General features: G+C 36.4%; 1 protein-coding gene across 2 annotated transcripts in view; it reads left to right on the forward strand.

Moving 5' to 3' along the window:
* KCNQ2 (potassium voltage-gated channel subfamily Q member 2) overlaps positions 1-26,268 on the forward strand; it is a 942,433-nt gene that overhangs the window by 696,844 nt on the left and 219,321 nt on the right. For both annotated transcript variants that reach the window (XM_044090450.1, XM_044090449.1), the window contains exon 8: positions 14,110-14,204. In XM_044090450.1, the coding sequence (XP_043946385.1) occupies positions 14,110-14,204 (95 nt within the window). The remainder of the gene's footprint in view (positions 1-14,109; positions 14,205-26,268) is intronic.

A 26,268-nucleotide genomic window follows, 5' to 3' on the forward strand; every position in this document is an offset into this window, starting at 1 on the left:
TGCTTATTGATGTATCTGGTATATTTATTTATTTATATATATTTCTTTACTCGGTTAGTGCACTGATCTCAATGGAGCATTTACAGGCACCAACTGGGTGAACAGTACCACATAAGAAATAAACAAAACACATTTACAATACAAGGATATGCTAATAAAACAAATATATATACAGATTTACAGATGCAAGAATATGCTACACCATTTAGTTCAAAAAGAAGTTAACAATGTCATAACATGGATAAAAAACAGAATTATGCTTGTCATAGTTTTATGGATAAGATGTAGCCATATTAACTGAGACGGCTTATGTTAGAAGGATAGCAGCATATTACATAGAGAGTTAACGATTATTTATTTTTTATTTGATAACTGAATAACTATAATGATTACAAGTAACAGTTTTTCAGATATGAAGCAGGCTAAGACTAGCTGAAAGCTGCAACAGGTGAAAATGCATACATGGAAATAAGTATTTTTATACTGCAAAATAAGTACATAGTTTTATGGATAATAAACATTTCAGACAATCATTGGCTTGAATACCAGCCTTACAAACTACTGGCTTTCTAAAAGCTAAATTTCTGTATTCCATGTTGAAATACTCTACTTTCTATACATGTTAAGATTATTTTGAAGGAACTTAACAAATGGCATTCCGATTACAAGGGAAGGCTATTCCACAATCTTGAAAGGCATGCTGCAATGTCTACTTCTGAATCTTAACTACAAGTTGAATTTGCTAGTGTATAAGGCAATTGCTGACACAGCTCTGCTTGAAAGCCTATACGTGAAACATGGCTGTAGGTGAGCTAATAAAACATCAAGAAGCTTAACAGTAAAACTGAATGACAGTAATAGAAAACTGTCAATAGATGGAACCCCTATACTTTCCTTTTTGAGAAAAATAGCAGAAGACCATATTTGCAAAATATTTTGTGGTGGGTGAAGCACATACCCTTCATTAGAATGGAGACACCTGAAACTAGAACTACAGAATCTGATTTTGGATTTTATATTGGAATCTAAACTACCCCAAAGCAGTATCATAGCTAGATCAGGGCGAGACGAGCAATTGTCTCGGGCACAAAGTGTTGGGGTGGGGTGTGCAGTCAGCAGATCCAGATTTCTCTTTAATGCAATACCAGCTTTTAAAAGACTGTATTGCATTTGTGGTTAAACCTGAGTGCTGTAGTGTTTTACTATGTTGAGTTGCCAGCCCAGCACCCAACCTTCCGCAGAAGGCACACACATGCATGCATGCACACCTAGGGCCAATTTAGAGTGTCCAATCCACCTACAGCATTTATTTGTAATGTGGGAGGAAATCGGAGCACTTGGAGCGGCCAAAGGGAGGACATGCAGACTCCGCACAGAAGGTGCCCCAGCCAAGGATCGAACTGGTGAACCTCTTGCTGTGAGGTGGCAATGCTAGCTGCTGCACCACCTTGCTACACTTTAAAAGTAAAAAAAAAAAAAAAAAAAATATCTGTCTCTTTTATTTTTTTTTACTAAAACCTGAGCACTGTAGTGCTCCATGCTGGTAGGGTATAAAGTATAGTAACTGTTTGCTAAATTTGTAGCTAGCAGTTTGCTATAATTTAAAAGTTAAAAGATTTTTTTTTAACTAAAACATGAGTGCCATAGTCTCTGTGCAGGCAGGGTGTAAACTGTAGCAACTGTTTGCTACGTTTATAGCAATTAGTTTACTGCAGTTTAAAAGAAGAAATGCTTTTTTTAAATGTGTTGAAGGAGAGTGGAGGGCAGGACACAGAAATTGGACCTGAATGGCTGGGGTGTTGGGGGGGATTGTCATGTGTCTGGTCACCTGGTTGGTGTGGCAGTAGAAGGAACAAATTTTTTGGCTCTTCAGTGGAAGAGCTGAGGGGGTGGGTTGGTGGTTTATGGTACTGGCACAGGACACTGGTTAAGCCAGTGATGTTTCTGCCCCAAAGTATATGAACAAAACTTTTGGCACCCTTGAAGTTTGGCAGATTGAGATTTCCTGACTGTGGTTGATATGTGAAATCAGACACCGGTTACAGTCCATTTTCAGGAGCAACCCAGGGGCAGTCTCTGGTTAAGACAAATGAGAGCTGAGGGAATCAAACCTGTACCAAAGGAACTAGAGCTCACAAGATTAACCCTGTGCTCCAAGTATCGTACAAGACCTTCCCTCCTAATATGGGTTTTAATACAAGACCTTTCCTCCTAATACGGGTTTTACCTGAGGTTTTCATGAATTCTCATTATCTGCCGGCAGTGGTGAGGCATCATTATGTGCAAAGTATGGGACCTTGCAGGGCTTAGGAATAAGACAACACAATAACTGCAGGCATTGCTTTCTTAATAAGTATGTTTAAGCTACAGCAATAGAATTTGTAAAAATCCAACCAACCTGATTGGTGGTGTACCTTTTTTTGAAAAGCTGGGGGAGTAAAAATATTATGGATTAATGTAATTTGTTGCAAAGTGCAAACTTCACTTTTTTGACCATGGAAAAAGTTAAATGTAAGTTAGGGCCTAGCATTTTTAGGTGATATTATAATATCATAGAGAGCACAACACAAGGCAGAATTGGTTCAAGGAACATTTACGCCTAGCCAGCAATTCTCTCAATTCCTTCCCTGCTTCCAGGAGGGCAAAATAGGTTTGACCAGGGGAGAATGTATGGATACTAATCCAGTTGTCAAGATTCTTCTTAAAGGTAGTTAGAGTATCACTATGTTTAATATGTAAAGGTCATTTATTCCAGATATGGGCTGTACATTGCAATATAAATCTCCCACCAGCAGGTTCTATTTATTTGGTAATTGAGATTTAAAACTTTTTTGCTGGTGTTTGTGGAGCTATTTAGTTTGTGGAGGTGAAAGAGATGGAAAATGGTATAGGCATTTGAGGAACAAAAATCTTGACTTAATTTGCCATGAGAGTCTTTAAGAGGCAGAGTACAGGACTAAAGGTTTTAGCCTGAATTGGTAATTTTATGTCTCTAGATCAGTGAATTTTTTGTTAAAAACCTCAGGGGTTTTTCTAATTATGTGATGTGTTTGAGTATTAATATGCCAAAAAGAACACTGAATTCTCCAACTGTTGTGATGAGGGCTGTGTATAGAGAAGTTATAACTTTTTTAAACTTAGAAGAGATGCTTTTGGATAGTAGTTAGGCCAGACTGAAGGACTTCCTCGCCATTATGTCATTGTGAGCAAAGGATAAGAGCTGCGTGTGAAGGTCCTAAGATGTGTGATGTGTGAGATATGTGTGGAGAAGGGGTGTTTGTATGTCACAGGCAGCAGAAAAATTAGGTTTGCTAAATGTTACACTACAACACATTTTTTGCATTTAATTTGATACTGTTATCTTTGCATCAGTGACACTAGAGGAGTTGAAGGTGGGAATTCTAACCTCTGCCTTTCAGCATGGCTCCCTATTCAAATGTCAGCACTTGAAACACCAAGTACTGAAAGCCAAAAAAAGACCACAATCCCAGGGAAGAGTGAATCTTGAAAATTGCTCTTCCCCTTAAACATTTATTTTTTGCAGGGGGGACAAGCCCTTCCTCACCCCAGTGTGGTGAGGGGCAGGCTCCCACCCCAAACTTATATATACCAACTCTAAGATCTACATATCTTGGAGAAAAGGGAATATTCTGAGAAATGGTACCTCATACTTGGAAAATACAAGTCTAATATTTCAGCCCATCAATTGTTGCATTTCAGGACTCGGTGTAGCAAGTCCTAACATTTTAAATGGTTGCATTTAGACCTTTTGCATTGTAAGGAGAAATGAGAGACAGACAGACAGGCAGAGAGTGGAAGTGAGAGAGAGGAAGAGAGACAGACAGAGAGAGGAAGTGAGAGAGTGAGAGAGAGAGAGAGTGATGGGGAAGAGACATAGAGCATGAAAGTGGCCTAACTCACAAACATGTAGTGTATGGTACAGCTCTTAGGATTACATCTAGTAACATGTAGTGTATGGTACAGCTCTTAGGATTACATCTAGTAACATGTAGTGTATGGTACAGCTCTTAGGATTACAACTAGTAACATGTAGTGTATGGTACAGCTCTTAGGATTACATCTAATAACATGTAGTATATGGTACAGCTCTTAGGATTACATCTAATAACATGTAGTGTATGGTACAGCTCTTAGGATTACATCTAGTAACATGTAGTGTATGGTACAGCTCTTAGGATTACATCTAGTAACATGTAGTGTATGGTACAGCTCTTAGGATTACATCTAGTAACATGTAGTGTATGGTACAGCTCTTAGGATTACATCTAGTAACATGTAGTGTATGGTACAGCTCTTAGGATTAAATCTAGTAACATGTAGTGTATGGTACAGCTCTTAGGATTACATCTAGTAACATGTAGTGTATGGTACAGCTCTTAGGATTGCATCTAGTAACATGTAGTGTATGGTACAGCTCTTAGGATTACATCTAATAACATATAGTGTATGGTACAGCTCATAGGATTACATCTAGTAACATGTAGTGTATGGTACAGCTCTTAGGATTACATCTAGTAACATGTAGTGTATGGTACAGCTCTTAGGATTACATCTAGTAACACGTAGTGTATGGTACAGCTGTTAGGATTACATCTAATAACATGTAGTGTATGGTACAGCTCTTAGGATTACATCTAGTAACATGTAATGTATGGTACAGCTCTTAGGATTACATCTAGTAACATGTAGTGTATGGTACAGCTCTTAGGATTACATCTAATAACATGTAATGTATGGTACAGCTCTTAGGATTACATCTAGTAACATGTAATGTATGGTACAGCTCTTAGGATTACATCTAGTAACATGTAGTGTATGGTACAGCTCTTAGGATTACATCTAATAACATGTAGTATATGGTACAGCTCTTAGGATTACATCTAGTAACATGTAATGTATGGTACAGCTCTTAGGATTACATCTAGTAACATGTAGTGTATGGTACAGCTCTTAGGATTACATCTAATAACATGTATCTTTAGAGAAAATGAGACCTAAAACATGAGGGTATAAGAAGAAGAATAACATTAGTTTGTCCTTGTTTTAAGTCATGCAGTGACAATTGGTACAGCACACCTTTCATCAGTCCATTAGACTAGCTTGATGAAAAGAGGATGTCACTATAGAGAGAAAATAGTATTGCACATTACCATAGAAAATATACTCTGAGCTTGCAGAACTTCCATTATTGATGGAACTTAACTGTGATTGTGCTAGTGAAGATCATCTTTGAGGGTGGCAAGTGTAAAAGTAAATCATGGCATTTAGGTTTAGACATCATCTGTTTCCTGTGCATTCTGGATTTGTTCAGATATCCCTGTCATATGTGCAAAGTCCAGCTCTGTTTAAAAGTCTACTCAGATACTGGTGCTGGTGGCACAAGACTCCCCCCCAATAGTTATGTTTGTCACTAATGCTCATTAGCTCTCCTCATCAGCAAGACTCCTTGCTCCATCAGTTCAGAGCCACAGACATTTCATGGAAAAGTTCTAAAATAAAGATGAAATTCTTTTTATTTAATGGTGGAATAAATAAGTTGATGTATTCTTCCCATAAATCTATTAACAAGTGTGCTTGTGATAAGTATGTTCAAAATAAAAATTACCTATCCAGTAATTGTTTTTTTTTTTTTTTTTTTGGGGGGGGGGGGGCTGAACATAATTCAGAGTCTTGTTAAGTTTGTCTGAAGCAACAGTCCTAGGCTAAGACATTTGAAAGTTTTTTAAAACCTCTGGAAGAACAGTTAAAGAAAAAAATAAGTTTCTAAGGGGAGAGAAAAGGGAAAAAAAAAATAGAAAAAAATAGAACATTTTAAAAAAAGTATGTAGCATTATACTCCAGTAAGAAGCTAATTCTGCAGAACAGCTTACATACATTTTGACTGTTTCCGAAAACAAGGATCACAAATGAATCATTGAAGTACGCAACGAATAATCACCCCTTCTAAGCTACAAACATTAAATGCCAAGATGCAAGTTCAGTTTTATTACAATAGATTAGATCTTGAAAATGAGACCACCAGTAGGTAAGAAAACGTTTGTATTTATAGATTATGTAGTTTTAGCAGCACTGGCCTAAAGGACACATTGGAAATTAAAGCACATTTAAACTACAGGAAGTACTAAATAAACCAATCATGCCATCATTTGGTGAAACACTTAAAATAGCCAAAAAAAAAAACAAACAAACTCCCCCAGCTCAGTGCCTATTTTAGATGGATTTGTTGGGGGGGACCTACTGTTAAATCATTTTTAAACAATGTTTCTGTGGAAGGAGGATCTATATTTTTTGTTCCATCTTGGTGATGGCAATATGTATATTATAAGTGTATAACTTAATGTTGCCCAGTGTATTTAATTATGTCATAGGATTTTGCTATATAAAGTGGACAGTTTTTGTTAGTATTTTTTATCTTGACAAAGCCATGGTAAGAATCTAGTCATGAGTGGAATTATTTCTGGTACAGTAAAGCTAGTCATTTAGTAGTTATCATTTGCAGAGATCTGCTGATGATCTCTGCTGATGACTTTTGCTGTCTGTGGATATTCCGTTGGGGATATTTTACTACACGCACATATTCTGAGTAATACAGTTGGCACTGGAACTTGCAAAGAATAAATTAGTCATCACGTGATCACAAATTTCTTAAGAAAGATACTTACAAATTAGAAAACTGCCAGAATCAAAATGAGCTTTGCCTTCTCTGATCCATGCATTTTAAGAGTTGATGAAAACCTGTAGACAGCACCCAGACAGAGATTGTACCAGCACTCAAAAACAGCAGACAGGCTTTGTAAGGCTCATAGGGAAAACCAAACTCTCTGCCTGACCCTTCCACCATATCATAACCTCTTCTTATTCTAGAAAATCCATAACCACTGATAATTTTACCATTCAATATGAAACTGAAGTTGATGAACAGGTGTAGGAGAGCTCTAGTAACTCGGTTACAATATCTCTGAATTATTTGGCCAGCATGTTTATTTGTCAAACTTCTCTTTAGGACCAGACACAGGAAACACTGTAGAAACCACGTGACAGACAAGTTGCAAAGACTTGGAGTCACAGCTGATAACACTGAGGACCCCACTCATAAATGAGCAAATGGTGCTACAGATGCCTCATCTAGGTCACCTATGCTAGGAATTTTAATGAGGAGACAATGGCTAGCATAGGACTAAAATGTAGGCTGAAGATGTCAGAAGGCCACCTTTAGATATACAGACAGTCAGCTAGCCAGTGATATAAATGTCTTAGAAGATTAGGCAAAAATAAAGAACCCAGCTCTATGTGTAGTGCTGTGAAGCCCGACTGTTAATCAGATGATACGTGAGCCCTCAGGAGCTGGAAAGTGTGGATGGGAGTGAGTGGCCAATGTCAGCTCACTCATCCTTAGGGGTGGAATGTGTTCTGCCTTGCTGCAGTGCTGGTGACAACTGGAGAGAAAGATGAGTGGCATGCAGCAGAAAACTTTCATTGTGTGTGTGTGTGTGTGTGTGTGTGTGTGTGTGTGTGTGTGTGTGTGTGTGTGTGTGTGTGTGTGTGTGTGTGTGTGTGTGTGCTCCCCCACAATTAAAGGCATTTCAAACTTTTACTTTCACAACCACTCATGTTAGTCAGTGGAGGATGACATAAGGTTTAGATTAAAAATAAATAATAACTCTAGGTTCCCAACCTAACTTTCTATAATGCAAGTACTTCCAATCTTGCTTTAATCAAACGTGAGCAACAAAGCATAGGCAAATAAAACTTGATCCAACATGCTCAAGCAACTTTGATTTGAGACAGTGTTTTGAGGAACTGCCTGTAGGCCTTTCAGCAGTATCCTTCCAGTCCATTCAGCTCCTGATTTTCCCTCCAATCTTCCAGAATGAAGGGATTGTCTTCATGCACTGGATGTGTACTGAGATCTGAGCTGAGATGCTATAGCAGTTGCACTCATTTAGGAAGCAGCTCCGATTTTTGTTTCCTTTAAGAGAGAGAAAGAAGGCCTGACTATAACTAAACAAACCTCATCAGCATTGCCTTTTGCTATGATAAATACAATACTCCTTTGCAATATACTGTTACTGCACATTTCACTGCAGCAGAAGCAACATTAAAAGCCTATTTTAAAATGTTTCTACACAAGTTATTTCAGAAGCCTCTACATAGACTACTGTTCACCTCTTCACCTAACATTCCAAGTTGCTTAGATAAGAGGCAAGAAAGATATTGTTACAGTTGTACCACAGGGGAATACTGTAACTGCTCACTTCCCAAGTATAGCCACTTCCTGCTTGGACTTCTAGCCAGATATTACTTTGATGGTGTTCCTTCTAAAAGAAGTCAGTTTGGTTGTATAAAGTACTTAGCAAAACGTTAGCTCTTCAAGGTCACTGAATCAGTAAAGCTTTCCTTCCTCCATCTCCCTGCCTGAGGTCTTTTATGTATTTACTGGTCTTACTGATCTTATACTTGGGGATGCTAGGTTTGCTTCATGGTTTATTTCTGTCTTGCAAGGGCCAGTTTTTGCTCTTTGTAGTAGTGGACTGATCATCCATAATGATTTATTATGGTGTGCAAACTGGTATCAGGTTTTGGTCTGATACAAACATCTCTTACGCAGATGGGGATACAACCAAGTCTTCCAGTAAGACTTATCCTCTTCTTCATAGGTTTCACAGACTAACCTTTTCATCAAGGTGAACACATTGGAGACAGCATGAGGATGTTTTATTTGCATCTCCATTGCTGTGCAATCCCAGAGTTACAATAGATAGAGACTTGGGACACTGGTCTTGTGTTTGATGGACAGTTGAATACTTTGCTTTTGATTAACATACATAGTCAAGATGTCTGCCCTTCACAGCGTACATACAACTGTGAATATATGTAGATGTGTATATTTGTATATATGTGTGCTGCATATACCAGCAGGAAAGCTGTAGAAATAACATTTTAATGAATGTGCATGGCCACAAATCAGAAACAGACTAAAGTTTCACTCAAAGAACCTCTTCAGTACTGCTTGACCATGAAAAACATCCTCATTAATAGGTAATACAGATCATGTGACCATATCTCCCAATGAAATCACATCCCAAAGCAAGTGCATGTCAAACCTATGTGCATAAAAAAATACTTATAGAAAAATACCAACAAAATACAAATGTCTGCAGACAGAAAATATGTAAACATATATACAACAAAAAGAAAAAAGAAAAATTGTGTGCACATAAACCAGAATTATATGTACATGTATATAAAAATAATACATTTCATTTATACCAGGTGTATACAATGTCCCTAGATTCAAAATTCATTTTTTTTTCTTTACAACTTAACATCTGTTTAGAAAACTTAACATTAGGGGTGTCAGAAAAAATTACTAGCGGCTAAGAAAGTAAAAACAAATGCACTGTTATGTTCTAACATATGTTTATACAATGGACTTCAGGAGCTTTTATAATTGATGTATAATGAAACACACTTTCTGAATGAACAGGTGGTCTGTCCTACATAAAATGAACCACATATACATGTCAGTAAGTAAACAGTGTATTCTGCATTACATGTTAAATGGAAGCAAATGTCATAACTTGTACTAGTAATAACAGAAGGAAAATGTGCCTCAGAAGCAGACTAGCACATAGTACAACAGCCATACCTACAGCATCCAGCCCTTCCCATGGACATTGTAGTAAAATTAGAAGCCAAATCAAAATTTCATTTGTACTGAGGAAAAACTGCCCCCAGGTTACAGTTGTTGCAAAAAAAATGTTGTCACCTATCAGATAACAGAGGACCTGAAACACTGCCCAATTTTAAGATGGACCAAAATGCATTTACCACATTTAAATTCTTAAAAGTATTCATACCATAAGTAGTCACAGGCCTAATACATGTATTAGTGGTACTATCCTATACATTCCCAGCAGCTTTGTGGAAGAGAACAGTCCTATCCATTTTACTGGCCCTAGTTTTCACCAGTTTCAGCTGGGGTTCTTTATAACCTCATCATAAAACCTTGTTGGTCATCATTTCAGTATGAGTCATATGGTCATCATTACAGATCCAAGTAGTTCTCAGATATTGGGAATGGGGATGTCTTCAATCATGAATTTAGGGTGACCACTGTCATATGATAAATAAGAGTTTTTGGTCAAAGGTTTCTGGTAAACTCTTGTCTTTAGATTATCATCACCAGGAAATCACAGTTCAAGGTAAACCTCATACCAAAATAATTGTCATTCAAATAAGCTAAAAATTCATGTAGCTATTTCAATTTCCCAACCCATACCATATACAATGGTTCCGTAATGTGTGCCATACATTTATCTTGGACAAAACTGGATTCATTGAGGCCTCATAAATTTGTTTAATTTACACATGGCCCATCTATGAATTAGCACAAATGGGGGCAAATATAATGCCCATCGTCATCTCAGAAAATTGTGAAAACATTCCCCATTGAAATAAAAAAAAAAATTCCAACACTGTTTTCAAATGTCTTAGCAAAAAATTATTCAAATCACCTTCATTAATTCTGGATTCACAAAACCAATATTCCATGGCTTCTCACCCCTTGCAATGGGGATAGAAGTGTATAAACTTTCTACATCAGTTGAGTACAATATACTGTTTGGTTCAACTACAGTTAATAATTTAAAAAAAAATGTGTGGTGTCTCCACACTCAGTTTGTACTTAATCTAACAAAGATTTGAAACAAAAATCCAAGTATTCAGACAGGGGCATGGTAACAAAGCCATGGCTGGAAACAATGGGGGTCCAGAGTACTGGTCTCATGGGTTTATCAGTTTTTGCAATAGATAACTGTTTTACAGTAAACTGTTTTTTTTTTTTATATTACAATCAATAATACCCCTTTCAAAAGAAACTCTCAAAAATTCACGTGTCATTTTTGAAGTTATTAATAAGGTCAAACTCTAATATGACATTTTCTTATTATTTTTTTGATAAATTTCCTGAATATAATCACATTTTGCCCCAATAACAACTGCTTGGGAGATTACCAAATCATCCCTGATGCTCAAACTTTGCAGTGTCTGATGTGTCTCCGTCATTTGGTTAAAAGAAACATATTGAAATATATCTTTTTGTTTCTAAATACAACTATTTCAACAATGCATGCTCAAAAACCTTCAAATTAGAACAGTAAGGTATATTAAAACTAGATGGTTTAAATTTAAAGTTTTTTTCTTCTGCAAGCACAGATATTAGTAGTAAACCAATATTGTAAATTTAAATTTGCAGAGAAGCTTTGAACATCTGCAACAGCCGATACAGGTAGCATATGAAGGAGGAATAAATGCCAAGAATTTATTAAGTAAAGATAGGACATGCTCATCAAACTCAAAACTAGTTCAGTTCACAATAAGACATTTGTCCCCCAATTTATTGATTCACTACTGCCCTGAATGTCTTTAGAAGCAATGCTTATTTGCCAGTTCCAGGTTCACTTACTTTTATGGCCTCTCTGTTTGTAACTTCTGGCGATCATAGAGCTGGACATTCCTGGTGTGGGGATAGTTCCCCCCAATTTGAAAATCAGTTTCAGTGGCCAAGAGGTGGTGCCCCTTATTGTTACTAACATGTCCAGAAGACGCAAATTTTCTTTTATAATGTTTAATGGATTAAGAAGTAGACTGCAAATTGTTAGCAAAACTAACACCTTTCTGTTACTTCATTTTTACAAAAAAACATTAATCTCTGATAGTGTCTGAGATCTGTGTTATGGAAACAATTCATGCTGCAAAAACTTATCCACCTTGTCCAAATGTCCTTTTACTTCATTATTTGATATCTCTAACTATTTTCTGTAGAAATATACAAGAATCTCAACAAATAATAATCAACTTTCTAAATGCTATACCTCTTATAAGGGAAGGAATCATTGGCAGTACCTATCCCAGGGTGTTTATAAATTCTTAAACCTTGTGGCGCCAGTGTCTGAGACTGGCAAACCTTGAGTACGTTCAGATGTATATACACACACACACACACACACACACACACACACACACACACACACACACACACACACACACACACACACACACACACACACACACACACACACACACACACACACACACACACACACACACACACACTCACACACACACACACACACACACACACACACACACACACACACACACACACACACACACACACACACACACACACATGCACACACACACAGACACACACACACACACACACACACACACACACACACACACACACACACACACACACACACACACACACAGACACACACACACACACACAGACACACACACACACACACACACACAGACACACACACACACACACACACAGACACACACACACACACACACACACACACACACACACACACACACACACACACACACACACACACACACACACACACACACACACACACACACACACACACGCACACACACACACACACACACACACACACACACACACACACACACACACACACACACACACACACACACACACATCTATGGCTTCTGAATGACATAGAGGGCGTTGTGATAATTTCTGATGATATGATGATAACTGAAATCACATAACATCATAAACACTCGATCACAAAAACATTGCTGCTGTTAAAGCACTTAACTAACAAAAGTGCAACCTCAACATGGGAGGACTGCATACCCATAACACCTGTGGTTATATATACCAACTCCAAGGTCAGTCTAATTTGGATAAAAAAATCCCCCGTGTACCAATAACACATATTAGTAAGGGGGCACGGGGTAAGTAAAACAGCCACTTTTTTAAAACAACGAAGTCCTTTTCATGTTATTACTCGCTGACATTTCCATGCTTTTGCTTTTAGTACATTGATCCAACAACGCCTTTTGTATACCAAAGCCGTAACCACACAAAAGGACCGTATCACTACTAGTGCTTTAGCAGAACATTTGCTGACAATGATTTCCTATGAGAAAAAGAAAATCTAGCATTAATTGAATGCCTAAGGAGAGCACTTCATCTCTTCACAAGTACATAAGCTAGAAGTAAAATGAAAAAAACGTCTAGTTATTTCTTTTTTGTTCATTGGCACGTCTTGCAGCCATGTAATAAGTGAGGTAATTGTTCTTTGTTGTTATTCCCTGTTGTGACTTATGCGTTACTGAATCCATAAAAAATATAATAAAAATACGCAGTACTAAATATGAATATTGAATTACTTTGAAAGCAGTATTTTTAAATCTGACTTGACTTTAATGTTAATTTTGGGGAGTTACTAGATTTCTCAGTTATATAATTCATTTTATGTGCATCTAGCAATCTTATTATTTATGTTATGTGTATATAATGCAGATTTTGTGTTCTGTGCTGTTGTTCTAAGTTGTGTACTATGATGTGCAAGGAGAATATTTTTATTCCAGGTTGTACCAACATTATAAACTGCAACTGCCAGGAATTGAAGGCGGAGAATATCTCCAGTCCTACAGATGGAGTTGCTATTTTGTGCTAGTGTTTGGTTTGTGCTTTGTTTGGGGATGATATTTGTCCTATGCTTTTGCCTGTGCATGTGACTTTTTGTCAGTAGCTTTCATTTTTTTCCTGTGTGTCAGCATTGTTTTGCTCTGTGCTGTAATGAGAAACTTCAAGGAGCACCAAATGAAGTGCATTAACACCTATGCTAAACTGGATAGTGGTGTTTCTTCATTTCTAAGCAAAAAGCAGAGGAGCAGCTGATTTTTTTTCTTTCAGTAATGTTTTGTAAAACAGCAAAATAGTCTGCATCACCCCCTTCTATTTTAAGAACCTTACCCAAGAACCATTTCCATACTGTAAAGTGACAGGAAAATGAAATTAAGCTTAACTAAACATACCTTAGCTTATTTTCAGTTTATACCCTCTCCTAACACATTGTATTAAAGAAAGGTTTGCTAAAGAAATGCACACTGGGGTTTTGGCCTTAAATCAGTGTGTCTATCCTGTGTACTACAAACTGTGTGCTTATACAGGCTTACTTCTATTGGTAAAGTGCTTGCATATTTCATTATCTCATTTGGGTTTGGCTCTTTTTGTGACCTCATCTACAGGCTGCCTGGAGGTATTATGCTACCAACCTCTCTCGGACCGACCTGCACTCGACATGGCAGTACTATGAGAGTACTGTGATGGTCCCAATGTACAGGTAAGTGGTATGCTGCTTTCACTGTAGTGGTCATTCCCTCCAGTAATTCAAATGGCTGTATCAGAAAAGCCACCTGCATGCTTACAGCTTGTATATATATATATATGTATATATATATATATATATATATATATATATATATATATATATATATGTGTGTATGTATATATATATATATATATATATATATATATATATATATGTATGTATATATGTATATATGTGTGTATGTATATATATGTATATATATATATATATATATATATATATATATATATATATATATATATATATATATATATTTCTAATGCCGCTTACTGAACGATTTCTGACATATTGCTTCATTTGCATTTTATTTTCACCACTGTCATTATCACATCTGCTTTTTAGTTGCTTTTTTATTGCTGTGTTCAGTCCCATGCCTTTTAATTTTCTTTTTGTCTTTTTTAGTTTTTTTTTGTTTATGTTTGGTTCTTCTGTGTTGGTGACATTCATCATGGCAGTTTTCACTACTCAGTGTTGCAAGGGTGGTTGTAGCAACATTCAAAGGGTTCATTGCAGTCTCTACTGACAAGTAAGTATGCACGGATTGTATTCAGTTGTGCAGTGTGTGCTTATGTGCAGGGTTGTAAAATTGCATGCATGCGTATGTGTACTTGTATGAGTGCTTCTGTTTGTGTGTGTAAGCTATTTCATTGACAATCCCACTCTCAAAACTGTAATGATTTTTTGATAAAAATTATTTTCACATTTGCAAACTTTATCAATTTATGTAGCAGCTGTGTTAATCCAGCTTCATGTAATAATTGTAAGATGAGAGTTGCTCATTGTCTGATATGGTAGATACATGAAACCCCCTTCAGATGGCTTGTGAATACAGCCACAGTCACAGATGTCTAAGCAGAAAGGTGTGGGTGTATATGTGTGTGTGTGTATGTGGGGGGTGGGGGTGAAATATCATCTGTTTAATAATATACATGTGTATGAAAAAATGCATTATATAGCTCGTGTGGTAACCAATGTGGCTTCACAATGCCTTTGAAAATCAATGTAAGGATATAATACTGCCTGTCAAGGGCAAACCTGTAAAACATGTCCAGGAACGGAAGTGTATAAAACTGTATTTAAAAAAAAAATGAGGTTTGTAAAGGGTGATAAATAAACTCAATAAATGAAAACAATTATAGCTAACACCAATCAGATACTAAGGAAGAGTACCTTATTAAAAATTCCAGTCATACAAGCTTTCAAGCAGGTTTGTTCATTTTATAAAGTCAGTTAACAAACAAAAATGGATGCCCTGTTGTAATATCAAAAGTCTACAATAACAGTCATGAAACTCTGAAAAATTAAGTGCAATTCTACAGATGTAATAGCAAAGTGAAAAGCTTGCTGGTAACTATTAAAAAAATTTTGAAGAGAGCAGGCCCATTTCTACCTCCAATGTGTGGGGCTGTAAGTCACCCACCTTCACTACCTATATATATATATATATATATATATATATATATATATATATGTATATGCCATCGCTGAAATCACTGTACCTTAGAACTGGAAGACTTCTTTGAGATGCAGTGATTTCAGGCTCATTATATATTTCCCCAGGCACAGTCACTGTTTCAGGGCTTGCAGTACTGAGCCTGAACCATGCAGTGGGAACCTGAATAAGGAAATGTTACATAACACCTCTGTGTAAACCAGAATAAATGACACATTCAATTAACTAATTACCATTCATATATCGACTTTAGTAATACCTGTTCTACAATCATCTATCCATGTTTCATGTTTCACATGCAAAACTTAAAGGAACTCCGCGAACAGCCACTTTTATCCAGGGAGATTACTGTGCAAGTATGGAATGGAAGTAGATTGTCAGTGCTTTCTTCTGTATCACATATGCAAGCCACATGTACCCACAGAAGCCATTTAGACTCACCAATTTATGTACTGTATGCCGTTAGGACATGGGAGGAAACCAGACTATCTAGAGAAGACCCATGTAAACACTTGGAGCACATATGCAGACTCATCACCGAAGACACACTAGTCAAAAATCAAACAAAAGAAACCCATAGTGTGAAACAACAATGCTAATCCATGCTACTCACTGTATTCTATGTAATGAGGTTTAATGGAAAATTTTAAATTTAAGCCAGGCTCCATTGAGGTGTTTAACACACTTTTGGCTTCATGACATAACAAAATGTAACAGTGTTTGCTATGTAAAGGACTTTCTGAAACTTAAATATCCATGTTTGGTTACCTTCCCCTGTATTCTATTCTTTTTTGAGTTTGTTAGGTTAGCTGAATATTTGATATGATATTTAATGGCTATCAAGAAAGATAATTCTTATAATGGAAGGTAAATAATTGAGCTGTTTATACATAGGTCTTATGCACCAAGATAGTCATTTTAATTGACGGTGAAGGTTGCAGTTTTGCTCAAAAGCTTGTAGTATAATTTTTTTTAAACTTTTTTAAACCAGATGCCAGATTATTAAAGTTAGTGGTTGTAACCATTATTTCTTATGAACCAGTTTGAACACTTGTTAGTTTGATCTCTTTTGTTATCTTCATTGTATGTTTGCTTTGTGCTACCAAACAAGTCTCATTATATATAGCGGAATGGTTGCTTGCATGATTCTGTTTCAGAATATTCTAGAATTACTTTACAGATGTGTAGACAGCTAAAAACTGTTAATTACTAGGCAGTGATAAAAAAATTGCTCCTTTGCTATTCTTTGTATGGCTGTTGATGGCTGGCACAATATTTCTCTGTGTTAACTGCATGTGTGAATTGTTTTCACAAACATTTACCTATTTCCTAATTATAATAACATAGGAAATGGAAAAGAGTAGATTAATTAACTCCATACATTGAGCAGTTTTGGAGGTGTACTAAATAATCTGGAACCACTCTTATGAAGTGCTGTGGCTGGATAGCAAAGGGTCTTTTGGGGTACAGTATTACTTTAGTGAGTACAGAGTCAGGAAGGAATAGGTTAGAAGTGCACATATGAGGATATAAAAAGGAAATTCAGCAGTACCCATGAACAGGGCTGTGAAGGGACAGAACATCAATGTGTGCATATGAGGATATGACAGAAGTTCACAGCATTGCTTGGAGATAGCACCATCGTGTGGTATGTTACATTACATTGTTTTTTTTCATGTCTTCACCAGCTATCTTTTTTTAAATACCCTTATTAAGTTATCACTTAAGACATAGGAAAACACACATTACCAGAAAAGAAAACAAACCATATTAACATATTTTCCATTTAAATACATTATACATCACACATATTTTCTTTCATTGGAGTTATCATCAGTCCAATATTACATAAAAGTTGCTGAATTCCTCCCTTTACTTAAACCTCACATCTCCTAGACATTGTTCTGCATGTATTTTTCTCATAATTTCCAAATATATTTCTATGTCATTTTCTCCTTCCATTTTCTAAAGATTCCTCTTCCATTTTTTTATATTATCTCTTTTGTAATATTCAATACCTCAAATACAGTTGGATCAAACTTTGATTTCCATTTTCTAGTAGTTGCTTTTTTGGCAGTCAAAAAAATTAAACTCAGCAAGGTTTTACTATGTCTAGGAAATTCAGATCCCATGTCCCAGCTGAAAAATAAAAATCATATCTGTTCACCCACTGTTTCTGACAGAGCACTCTGTAGGCAATTTTTATTTTTAAAATCTACCAACTCATTATATGTTCATAGTGGTGCTGCGGTAGCGTTGTCACCTCACAGTAAGATGTTGTCCTGTTCGATTCTCAGCTAGAGTGTCTTCTGTGTGGAGACATGCGTGAATGGGCATACCTTCGTTGAAGGTTGTACGTCAGAGCTGGCAACTTGGTACGTAAAAATCTACTGCCAATCATTAGCGGACCAGAGTTCCCCTGTGGCGACCCCTAACCGGGAAAAGCCATAAGACACAACAACAAGGTCTTTACTAGGCTAATCACCACAAGGACCTTTTTAACCCTAGCCATGCATCCCAAATCTCTGACAAGTTCTGATATCCTTGATAAGTGTAAGCATGGACCTGGGAGATTAATCATTTGCAGGTTACCTGTTTTCATCAGAGATATAGGTGCCAAGCCAGGCATGAATTTCTGGTTTCCCATCCAATTGTCCAAGTTGCTCTTGAATTGGGTTAGGGAGGAGCTCTGCTTCACATGAACGGATTACATTCCTAAAACAATGTTCCCATTTACCTCATCCTTTTTCCCATCACACCTCCAACATTTAATAGTAAAAATTCCTGGAAGTCTGCTTGAGGTGTAAAATATCTATGCAAACAGTTCCAAGCAAAGATCATAAACCTTCTGGACTTTGCTGCATACTTGGGAGACATACATATGTCCTCCCATTGTTCTCTTGTAAATTGCTTTTCTTAGTATCTCTTCTAATTTCCCTCTGATTCTTATAATTACCATGCAATATTTTATATGCCCTCCTAATAATCTTTTTTTTTAAAAAGCAGCTTCAGTTCTAGATTCATCTAAAAACTCCACCAGAGCAGGTCTTTCTCTTAAGATTCTCCTATCCTTTTCTCCTTTCCTGTACTCTGATATCAGTCCCTAGTAGGAAGGCAGTTTCTAGTCTGCAATCCAAACATCTTCTTGGCCTCATTCCACTCTATTACCTTCCCCTTTCTAGTTATTTATTTCCAATACCTAGGTTATTGTGCTAGTTTTCTCCAATACATTTGACCCCCTCTTGCCTATTTTTTCTTGTGTTGGCTTTGGTCTTAGAATACCTTTTCTTATTTTATGAATACAATATTCAGTATGGTTATTATTGTTCTCCTTAAGGATCTGTATCTAAAATCTCACTCTCTCTTTATTTTTTCATAGGTTCATAGGTTTATAGATTAGTACTGGGCTAACTGTCCTTACAAGCCATTTTAAGCCTAGCCAGTTATCTTTTGTAAGACTCAAACATTGCACCTTATGCTTGTAAGGCAAACACCTTAACCATTAGGCCACCCTCCTAACCCCATAAACTGCCTCCTAGCTTCATTGTCATCCTTTTCTATTTTGAATCATGACCTGCTTGGATTTTGTACATGAGCCTTAACTGTGTAGCTCTAAAATATCCTTTCAAATCAGGTAATCGTAAACCATCCTGTTCTACTGGAAGGATCAACTTTTCCTACTTAACATTTACCCTCTTTCCCTCCCAAATAAATTCCTTCAACTCTTTATTAATTATTATCCACAGCTTCTCTGGTTGATAGAAATATGTGTGACCCATATATAAAATTAAAGGGACTAAAAACATTGTCACTGCTTGCATCTTACTATCTGTATCCATATACAAGAGCTTCCATTTTCTAAGATTTTGTATTATCTTTTGACAAGTGTCTTCCCACATATCCTTAGCTGCCATAACAGAAGCCTTTTTAATTCATACTCCTAAATACTTCATCTTATCATGTCCTCATAAATACAGGTATTGCCGAACCAATTTATGTGTGAGTACATCATTTACAGGTATAGCCCTTCATTTTATCTTCACAAAGTTTATATCCTAAGAAGACTTGAAACTGTTTAAAATGTTCCGCAGCACTGCAATGTACTTTAATAGCATCTTCAAATAAAGCCAACATTTCTTGATCACCATACCAATTATATCCTTGCATTTCTGAGTTCCTTATTTTCTTTGCCAATAAATATAAAGCAAATAACAAAGAGGAAAGAGGACTGCCCTGCCTGGCTCCTCTGTTAAAAGCACAACTTGTGAGAGAAGAGCCCACACCTACACTTTAATTATTGCCTCTGATCATGTATCCTCCAAAGTAACCTTATTTTTGTATCAGAGAATGCTAATGCTTCCATTGCACCACTGATAAAATCCCAGCTTATTCAGTTGAATACTTTCTCTGCATCATGACCCACCAACAAATGTGATATTTTCCTTATGTTCTGCTTCCCTCTGGATCATTATTACTCTATTAATATAGTCAAATGTTTGCCTGCCGTCTACAAAACCACATAGATCCACGTATCAGTTTTGGTAAAACCTCTGGCATTCTTTTTAGCTAGTATAGCCATAAACACTTTTATGGTTTAAAATTGAAATGGGATGGTATGAAGCTGGGTCTGATGGGTCTTTGCCATCCTTAGGTAATACAGCCATCACAACCTTCTTCCAAGATGTTGGTGCTTCCCCTCCTTTTAAAATAGTGTTAAGCAAAATCTTCCAGATCTTTATCACTTTCTTCCATCTTATCGTTCAAACTTCCACAGGAATACCACCTCTTCCTGGAGATTTTCATGAAACTTGATTGTACACCCCTGTTTTTATCTCACCCCCTCCTATCTTAATTTTTAGTTGTTAAGCCTTATCTACCTCTAACCTTGGTACAATTAAGTCCTCCATAAACATTTTCATTTGTGCTCTTTCTTGATTTCCACATTTCTTTGTTTTATACAAATGTTCATAACATTTCTGAAATATTTGTAATACCTCCCTACAGGATCTCTTATTATTTTTCTTGTTTTTGGCTCCCTAAGTTTGACAGCAACATTTTCTACTTTCTGTTGCCTAAGTCATTGTGCTAAACATTTTTGTACTCTGGAATTATCAAAAAATAGTTACTTAACAGCAAGCTTTCTAAACACATGCATATTATCTAGATAATCCCTTATTTTCTCTTTAACATTCTGCATTTCTACCTCCTCTTATTCTGCAACACTTTAACCTTTGTCATCTCCTGTAAGTAATTCCTGTGACTTCATATCCATATCCCTTTCTCTTTTATTTCTACTCTGCTTTTTATTTCCATTTTTATTTTATCCCACTTACTAGCTATAACATCTGAATATATTTATATCTTGAATAATTTCCAATAACCACTCCTTAAATTCCTTTCTTTTTAACAAATATATGGGAAAGTGCCGATGTCTCATTTTTGCTTCATTACCTGCATTACACTGCATTTTATCTTAGTTTTTATTGGTGCATGATCTGCAAGAGTTATTGGATGTGTGTTGAAGCTTTCAATTAAATGCAAATATCCGCATGAAATGTAATTTCTATTTAGTCTAGCCCAGTTATTGTACATTGGGGAATAATGTGTAAATTCTGTCTGACTTTCTACTACTGAATTTGCATCTTCCATACCAAATATTTTCATAAATTTCTTCAGAAATCTATATTCTTTTGTTATATTTTCTCTTCTAGGTCCCCGTGATACATCCTCACTATTGTGAATCAAGTTCTAGTCCCCAACTATAAGTAATATTTTCTTCTGAAAACTGATTCCATCTATCTATCTATCTATCTATCTATCTATCTATCTATCTATCTATCTATCTATCTATCTATCTATCTATCTATCTATCCATCCATCCACAACCCCTTTTTACCATTTTTTTTGCCTGGAGTTGGGGTGTCACTTCACCAGTGACAATCATCTAGGGCCAATGTTTACATCACCGGGTGGCTAGTCCTGTCACAGCACTACTATGAAATAATTGAAAACTGATTATTTCTCTGAAAATTTTCTTAAGCTTTTTTTTTAATTTTTCCAAATCTTTTGTGTTTTTAATACCATCAAAATAATAAAAAACAAATAGTATTGCACAGTCAACTAGACAGACTACTGTAATATAAAACAGTTCACTTTTAATGACACATAGAAAGGATTAACTGCTTTCATACCTAAAAACAAGTGGACTTCTTCAGAGTCTAAATAACCATTCATAGTATATATATATATATATATATATATATATATATATATATATATATATATATATATATATATTTACAATACTTAATAAAACACAATTAAACAATTACATCATGTCAATTATAGATTTAAAGGGACCATACATACAAGTCCAAAATATTATTGAAATACATAACCTTATATAAATAAAATAAATTCAATAACATTATTTTTTACATAATAGATCTAATATTCAAAATTGGTTGAAGGGAAATATATTCATTAATTCCTGGAATATGGACAGCTCTGGGTTTTAGCTGCCATCTGTTCTCTTTATTTTCCAGCAGCAATTTATCATCCCCACCTCTGAGATCATATCCAATCTGTTCCAAGATTGCAAACTTAAACTTAGTACAACCAGGGATATTACTAAGGTGTTTGAAAAGGGCATTTTTATTATTATGTTTACTTATATGATATAAATGCTCATATATTCTATTTTTTAGAGCCTTATCCGTTATGCACACATACAATGCTGGGCAGTCATTACACTTAGCTAACTATACTACATTTTGATAGACATATACCCTTTCTAAAAAAAAAAAAAAAAATTTGTTTTAGCAATGTCTAGAACTAGGGACACAAATTCATTAATAAAGGGGAATTGCGTACAAACCCCACACTTTTTCGTACCTCCTTCTGAAGACCCACTTTTAACCATTTGAGACTTTACATTTTCAAAATTAGTTTTTAAATTAAACCCAGTCTTATATACGAAGGAGATGTTTTAACCCAAAACCTGATAAACTTCAGGATTACCTCTTAAAATACTCCAATTCAAAAAAAATTCTTAATTTCCTTAGAATGGGGTCCATCACTAAGGCCTTCTCATACTTTGTAACTTCCTTTATACCAGTATCCTTTTGTAAACCTATCCTTAATAATGACTTATATTTTATACCCCATTGGGATATCAAGTAGCCTTTACATAATTAATCTATTCTAGGGGATATCCTCTCTCAAGAAACATATTACCTATGAAATCCAATTCTACCTTAACATCCTCTAATTGTGACGTCATTCTAGCCACCCTTATACACTGGCCCTTTATAATACTCCTTTTCTGTTTAAATGGGTGGCAGCTGGAATATTCCAAATATGTGTTAGTAAAGGTAGGTTTCTGGAATGTATTCAGTTTAAAGCCTGAATCAGTATGTGACATCATAGCACACAATAACACATATTAGTCCTACTAAATGAATATGTGAACTTGAGAAAAGAAGAACACTGATTCAAATAATGCATAATGGACCCCATTGCTAAGTGAAAGTATGATTAAAAGCTCCATAATAGCATTTTTGGTGGACTAATATACACACCAGCATAATCTTCCTCCCTTGCCTCTTACTACCACAAATCTACCATTATTGTCCTCCCCTTTTACCACTATTGGAGCCCATCTAGCAATTATTATAATTACTCTGCTTTTCATTTGCACATAATAGTCTGCTCATTTTACATCCTGAAATACTTTTTTGTCAAATTCACATGCTCATTTTTTCCAAATGTGTCTCCTGCAGCATTACTGTTTGCACTCATCTCACTGAAAACTCTTTCCTTTTTGTCAAAACATATAAGGCCATTTATGTTCCAAGATAATATAAATACTGTAGCCATTATGATAAAAAGCTATTGTTCCCAGCAATTACACATGACAGTTTTTTGAATGTGTATTTCCAACTTTTGTGCTATATGTACACTCTAATGTTTGGCAGTTTGAACTTTTATACGGATGTTTCTTCTTATCTCCATTTGAAACTATACCACATTTTTTGTGATGTTTTGTTTTCATAAAACTGTCAAACAAAAGACTAAATACATTTTCAGAACATCCGGATCCCCTATTGACCTCTCTGTTCTTTTCTTATTTCTGTTCCCCTCCCAGATGTAAAAAAACAGCTTGTATTCTTTCAAATGAACATTACCTTTTAGCCCTAACAGAAAGGGAACTGGCTAGCTTTAAATAAAACTAAAATGTGCACTGTTCTATTAAACATGCTAAGTATTAAGGCTTGCCACTGTACCTTTAAATTTTTGCATTTCCCTCAACAAAGAATGTTCAGAACTCTCAACATTAATTGCTTTCACCTGCAGGCCGCTCATTTCCATGAAAAACTAGTCGGCAATGAATGTTTATAAATTTCATTCAGAAAAGAATGTACAGCTACCTTCATCTGATTACTTCTGGACTCCCATAAAGATTTGCTAATGAAAAAAAAAAAACAAGCTAATATCTTTACAGATGTAAAAATATAACATCGTTCATGGCATTCATTTTGTCTTATTTTTAATGCCTAATTGCTTATAAAAACACGCTGTAAAGCCTTAACAGCTGAGGTGCTAGAGATTTCATACTTTTTTTGTTTTAATAAAGTGTTTTGCATTTTGGATAGCTGGCCTTCCTTTTCTTTGTGGTTGCTTATAAAAACACTTGTTTATAGGTTAAGCCAAGGACATCATTTAGACAGTCACCTTTGTAAAAATCAAAGATAATGTAATATTTGTTAATTTTATTTTCGTAACTAGCTTTGGAGGATTTTATGAGGGATCTCAGTTTCTTACTGAGGCTGGTAAGGAAGTTTTTTGCATCCTGGGATTTTCCTCTTTTCTGCAACAGTTTCTTCCTTTTGTTGTAAAGTTTGTTTATGGCAGGGGACCACCAGATTGGCTTCTTTTTTTTTTGGATGAGAGCATCTTGGTTCTATTTGGGATGGCACGATTTATGCATGAGTGGATGTGCTCATACAGTGCCTTAGTGTAGGATTCAGCAGTTGAACTTTCAGCTCCCGTCTGCATGGGTGTCATGACGTTTGTCACTTCTGACTTGAGTAGCATGAAGTTGGCTTTGGAGAAGTTTTTTATGGAGGTTTCCTTACTTGGGGGTGGGGGTGGGATGTGGATGTTAAGGGTGATTAGCTTATGGTCAGACCTGACTAACGAGGGGGTGACCATAGGTGTGGAGCATCAATTTCCCATGTTGGTAATGACCAGGTCTAGGATATTGGAGCCCTGGTGGGACTATGGATTAGTTGATCCAGGGCATTGGAATTTATGAATTCCAAGAACCGTTGGGCAAAGGTGTTGGTACATAAGTAGTTTTCCCAGTTAATGGCAGGGTAGTTAAAATCACCCAGTATTAGGGTGTTTGGTTCTATCTTAATATTTTCCAGTATGTTTAGAAAGGTGTAGTGAGAATCTTGGGGTATGGTGGGGGATCTGTAGCAAGCTACAATTTGGATTGCAGTCTTACCTAGTGTTAGTTGCACCTGGAGAATTTCAGACGCATTGTGTTGGGCAACTAGCCTGGTGGTGTGAATATCTTTGGTGAATATTGACACTCCTCCACCTTTAGTGTTTCGGTCCTGCTTTGGTGGCCAAAAAGTGTGGTAAGAGTTCTAGCCTGGTATTGCAGGGGTGCTCTCTGGAGCCTTGAACCATGTCTCAGTTACTGCACAGATATCGATGTTCTCCATTTTTAGGAGTACCTTGAGAGAGTGCATTTTGAGGTTTAGACTTCTAGCATTGAGTAGCATTACCTTCAGATTTTGAATGCTTGTACCAGTTACAGTGGTGGTTTTGTCCTTTGAACTTTGCCTAAAAAAAGGCACTATAGGGGTGGCAAGAGCCTTAGCCAGTAACCTGAATCCCAGGGGTGACAGTTGCAGACCATCTCTGCAAAGCATTGTGGTCTGTCAATCATGTTGTCCCAGGCAGACAGATACTGGATCCCCTTTGAATGACACCAGAAGCTTAGCCAATTGTTGAAGTCAGTCATTTTGTCCTTATATTGTGGTATCATTCTGGGCGAAGGCAGGATGCTACTCAGGGCTAGGGTCATACCTGCCTGGGCCACATGATCCGAGAGCTCTTCCATGTCTCTTTTCATGTAGTCCAGGGAGGTACGTCTCAAGTCATTCACTCCAACATGGACAATGACAGAGTCATATTTGTACTTGTTGTGGAGTGACTTGAGTGCATGCGTTATGTGGTGGATCCTGGCACCCGACAGGCAGCTGACTGTAATTTTCTCCTTGTTCAACCTGGTGAGAGGGACATCAGTGTGCCGGACTATAGAGTCACCTATGACTAAAGTGTTAGGTACATTGTCTTGCCGTAGTGGCTGTTGCTGGGTGGCACACAGGTGTTGTGAACTATGTGACACTTTGGTTGTGATTGGTGTTTGTTTGCGTTTCAGCTTCAGAGGTCCTTGTTGCTTGGGCAGGTTACAGTTAAGGGCCTCTGCATATGTGGATTTAGTGTTGCTATATGTGGGTGTTGGTGGTGTGGGTTTAGAAGGGCTAT

Source organism: Protopterus annectens, chromosome 12.part0 (genome assembly GCF_019279795.1).
Source record: "Protopterus annectens isolate FY-2018-M chromosome 12.part0, PAN1.0, whole genome shotgun sequence".
Taxonomy (NCBI): Eukaryota; Metazoa; Chordata; order Ceratodontiformes; family Protopteridae; genus Protopterus; species Protopterus annectens.